Source organism: Bison bison, unplaced genomic scaffold, assembly GCF_000754665.1.
Source record: "Bison bison bison isolate TAMUID 2011002044 unplaced genomic scaffold, Bison_UMD1.0 scf7180017849748, whole genome shotgun sequence".
In the NCBI taxonomy this organism is placed as follows: Eukaryota; Metazoa; Chordata; class Mammalia; order Artiodactyla; family Bovidae; genus Bison; species Bison bison.
In genome coordinates, this window is record NW_011480321.1 from 1 (window position 1) to 3,377 (window position 3,377).

The 3,377-nt window shown below is 49.2% G+C and overlaps 1 gene segment (V, D, J or C); it reads right to left on the minus strand.

Annotated features, from left to right (window-relative positions):
* Positions 1 to 711: 711 nt before the first annotated feature.
* Positions 712 to 1,257, minus strand: LOC104994227. The segment is given in 2 exon segments: positions 712 to 1,065; positions 1,148 to 1,257. Coding segments are annotated over 2 exon segments (366 nt in total).
* Positions 1,258 to 3,377: the final 2,120 nt, after the last annotated feature.

A 3,377-nucleotide genomic window follows, 5' to 3' on the forward strand; every position in this document is an offset into this window, starting at 1 on the left:
ACCCTGACTGCCCTCACCTGGAATGTGTGTGTGTTGAGTGACTCAGTGAACTGGCCAAATTCTCAATGTCTATATAAGGACACAAGGTAACAGTGTTTATGTTAAGATGCTAATAAAAGCTAGCATGTAGGTGAATTTGCAGTACAGAACCTGTGAATGATGAGAATCATTGCATATGCAGCACTGGGGACCCCTGACACTGGAGCCTTAGACACTGCTTGCTCCAGATTCTACTGTGCAGTTTGACAGATAGAAGGAGGTTGAGTCTCTTCCTTCTTCGTGGACAAAAACAAAACAAAGATTAAAAATGTTTAAATATCTCAAGTTTCCTTTCAGGAAAGTTAATAGTTGAAAATAACATGAGAGGCAAATGTTTTTACTGAGTTCCTTTGAAAGAAGAGAAATGAAGGTGAAAAATTTTAGCTGTTTAGTATTATATGTGTGTGTGTGTTTGCATAAAGCTATCCTTGCTTCAAGGAAAAATTAAAATATATATAAACACAGTTTTCTGAGAGCGACATAAAGCACAAGGAATTACCAGGACACAGAAGAGGGTTTGAGGTGCAGCTCCTGGGCAGGAGGAGGAAAGAGAAGCTCTGAGGAGAATCCCCCCCAGGCCCCCCACCGCCCAACGCCTCTTCTGCACCTGCTCCAGGGCTCAGCTCTGACTGAGTACTGCGCGCCCCCTGGTGGTCACGGGCCCCCATGTAGGGAGGTTTTTGTCTGGGCTCACACTGATTTCCCCTCACTGTGTCTGGTGCACAGTAGTACAGTAGTATGTGGCCGTGTCCTCAGTTGTCACGCTGCTCACTGACAGAGAGACTTGGCTCTTGGAGTTGTCCTTGGTGATGCTGAGCCGGGATTTCAGGCCTGGGTTATAGCCTGTGCTTCCACCAGTATCTATACCACCGAGCCACTCCAGCGCCTTCCCTGGAGCCTGGCGGACCCAGCCTACAGCCTTGTCGCTTAATGAGAATCCAGAGGCCGTGCAGGTGAGCGAGAGGGTCTGTGACGGCTTCACCAGGCTGGGTCCCGACTCCAGCAGCTGCACCTGGGACAGGACCCCTGTGGAGAGAGAGAAGCACGGTGACCCGTGGGCTCAGAGGCAGCTTCCCCACGTGCCCATGTCTGACCCAGAGACACTCACCTCTGGGGGCTGACAGCACAAAGAGGAGGGTCCACAGTGGGTTCATCTTGGAGCAGATGAGAGTCACCACTCCCTCAAGTCTCTTCAAGCCTCAGGAGGAGCCTGAATTTAAGGGAGCTGGTGCTGTGTTTCTACCCTGTGACCTGAGTGGGTATTTGCATACGGGAGGGACCTCTGTATAAAAAGCAGAAAGCAGTGAACAGAGGTCCTGTCTATGAGGCTCCCCCTGTGAGGGGTGCTGACTGTGTCCTCAGAGAACTCAGCCCTTCCTGGGATCCCCCTCCCCATACCAGGAAGACTTTGAGGAATGAAATGATGAAGAAGGGCTGGTCAGGAAAAAAATGCTTCCAGGGAAAATGGCAGATTTGGGGAAGAGACTTTAATCCCACGAATGTGTTTTCTGTTACTCAACAAATGCCCACCACACATTCAGGTACCAGCCATTTGTTAGACACAGACTCTTATTTTTTTTTCTTTTCTGATTAGTTGATGTTTACTTACTCCATATACAAACATCAGAGAAAAATATACAAGTAATAATCACATTGAATTCAAATGGAGTTGAGTACAATTTAATGTCTATCAGAATTCCTAAAGCATTTATATTTTCCTTTGCTTTCTTATCTATTTTTTCATCTTGAACAGCTTAAACACCTCAAGAATCAATCTAGAGGAGGTTTGTTCATAGTAATTAAGCGCAGTATTAATTCTGTGGACACAGTAGATATTTGTGCTGAGATGCTCGTCTTCCCAGCACGGGTGACTTGCCCAGTGGGCTGCATTTTCCTGTGCACAACTGATTGTCTGCAGGAACTCGTGAACCTCAGCGTCTCTTCCCTGAGGGTGGACACTGAGGACCCCACGTCTGCTGAGGAGTGGGGAAAGACAGCTCCTGGGAGCTCCTTAGGGCTCCGCTCCCCCATCTCCCTGTGGCCCTGAGGCTGTGGCCTCACACCTGCATTTCTGTGTGTGAGGATGTAGACTGGGGCTGACGACAGTCACAGCATGTGTGGATTTACAGCGGGTTTGCCCGGGGTGGGGAGTGCTGTCATCAGTGTCATCAGTGGTGTTATCCCTCCTGGAGCCAGAAAAGAGCAGTGTGTGTCCCCACTCTGACTGACCCCCTGTCCATGTGACCCTGGTCTTCTCCTGCCCTGAGATGTCACCCCTTCGGGTCTGGTGCAGGTCAGCTCTTCCTTGGCACAGGGATCTGACCTGTGCACTGACTGAGAACCTACTGTCTATGAAAAGGCCTTCCCAGTCTGGCTTTGGTCACAGCAGTTCTGCATGAGCATGTCTTTTGTGCCAGATCCAGTTTCCTGACACCTGAATGTGCTCTGGGGAGAGGCCCCACCTCACTCTGCCTTGGAACTTGTGGGGTCACTTGTGCCCGATGCTATGCAACATGGTCAAGACTCCTGAGGGTGACCCTGGAACTGTGGCCTCTGGCATCGAGGTCACTGAGCTCCTACATGTGTCCTCATCCCTTGGCTCAACACCTTCATCCATCATCAAAGCCAGTGGAGTCTTGTGGTGCATCGCCTAACAAGCTTTCCTCTCTCCTGCACTTTGGCTGATCTTGTGATCCCACTGGACCACCTGTAAAACCGAAATATGCTTCTCATCTCACGGGACTGGAAGGCTGCAGACACATCCCCACATCCACTACCAGTTGGTTTCTAGGGGGTTTAGTTTATGGCATCAGACGTGGGATCCAGAGAATCCCCAACAACTCCTAAGCCATGAGCAATCAGATGCTGGTACCCACTCTGACTTACTGAGTTCAGTGCTCTCTGGATGAGTGTGGTCTAATAGCTTTGTGTGGAGTCTTTAGGGTTTTCTATCTACAGTGTTCTGTAGATAATGAGAATTTTGCCTCCTGTGGTAAAGAATCCACTTGCAATGTAGGAGACCTGGGTTGACTCCCCAGGTGTGAGATTCCCTGGAGTAGGAAATGGCAACCCACTCCAGGATTCTTGCCTAGAAAGGACAAAGAAGACTGGCGCGCTACAGTCTCTGGGGCAACAAAGTGTCAGACACGACTGACTGACTAACACAGTCTTATCTCTAAACTCTATGCCGGCCCAGCAGTTCTGAAACGAAAGCTGACAGTGATACAGGCCTTCTTCAAGAAATGGAAGGAAACAGTCCAACTTACTCCATACAGAAATTAGAACAGAACACCACAAAAGCACAGAGGCAGTAGTAGGAAGGAAAGGACAAAACAGTG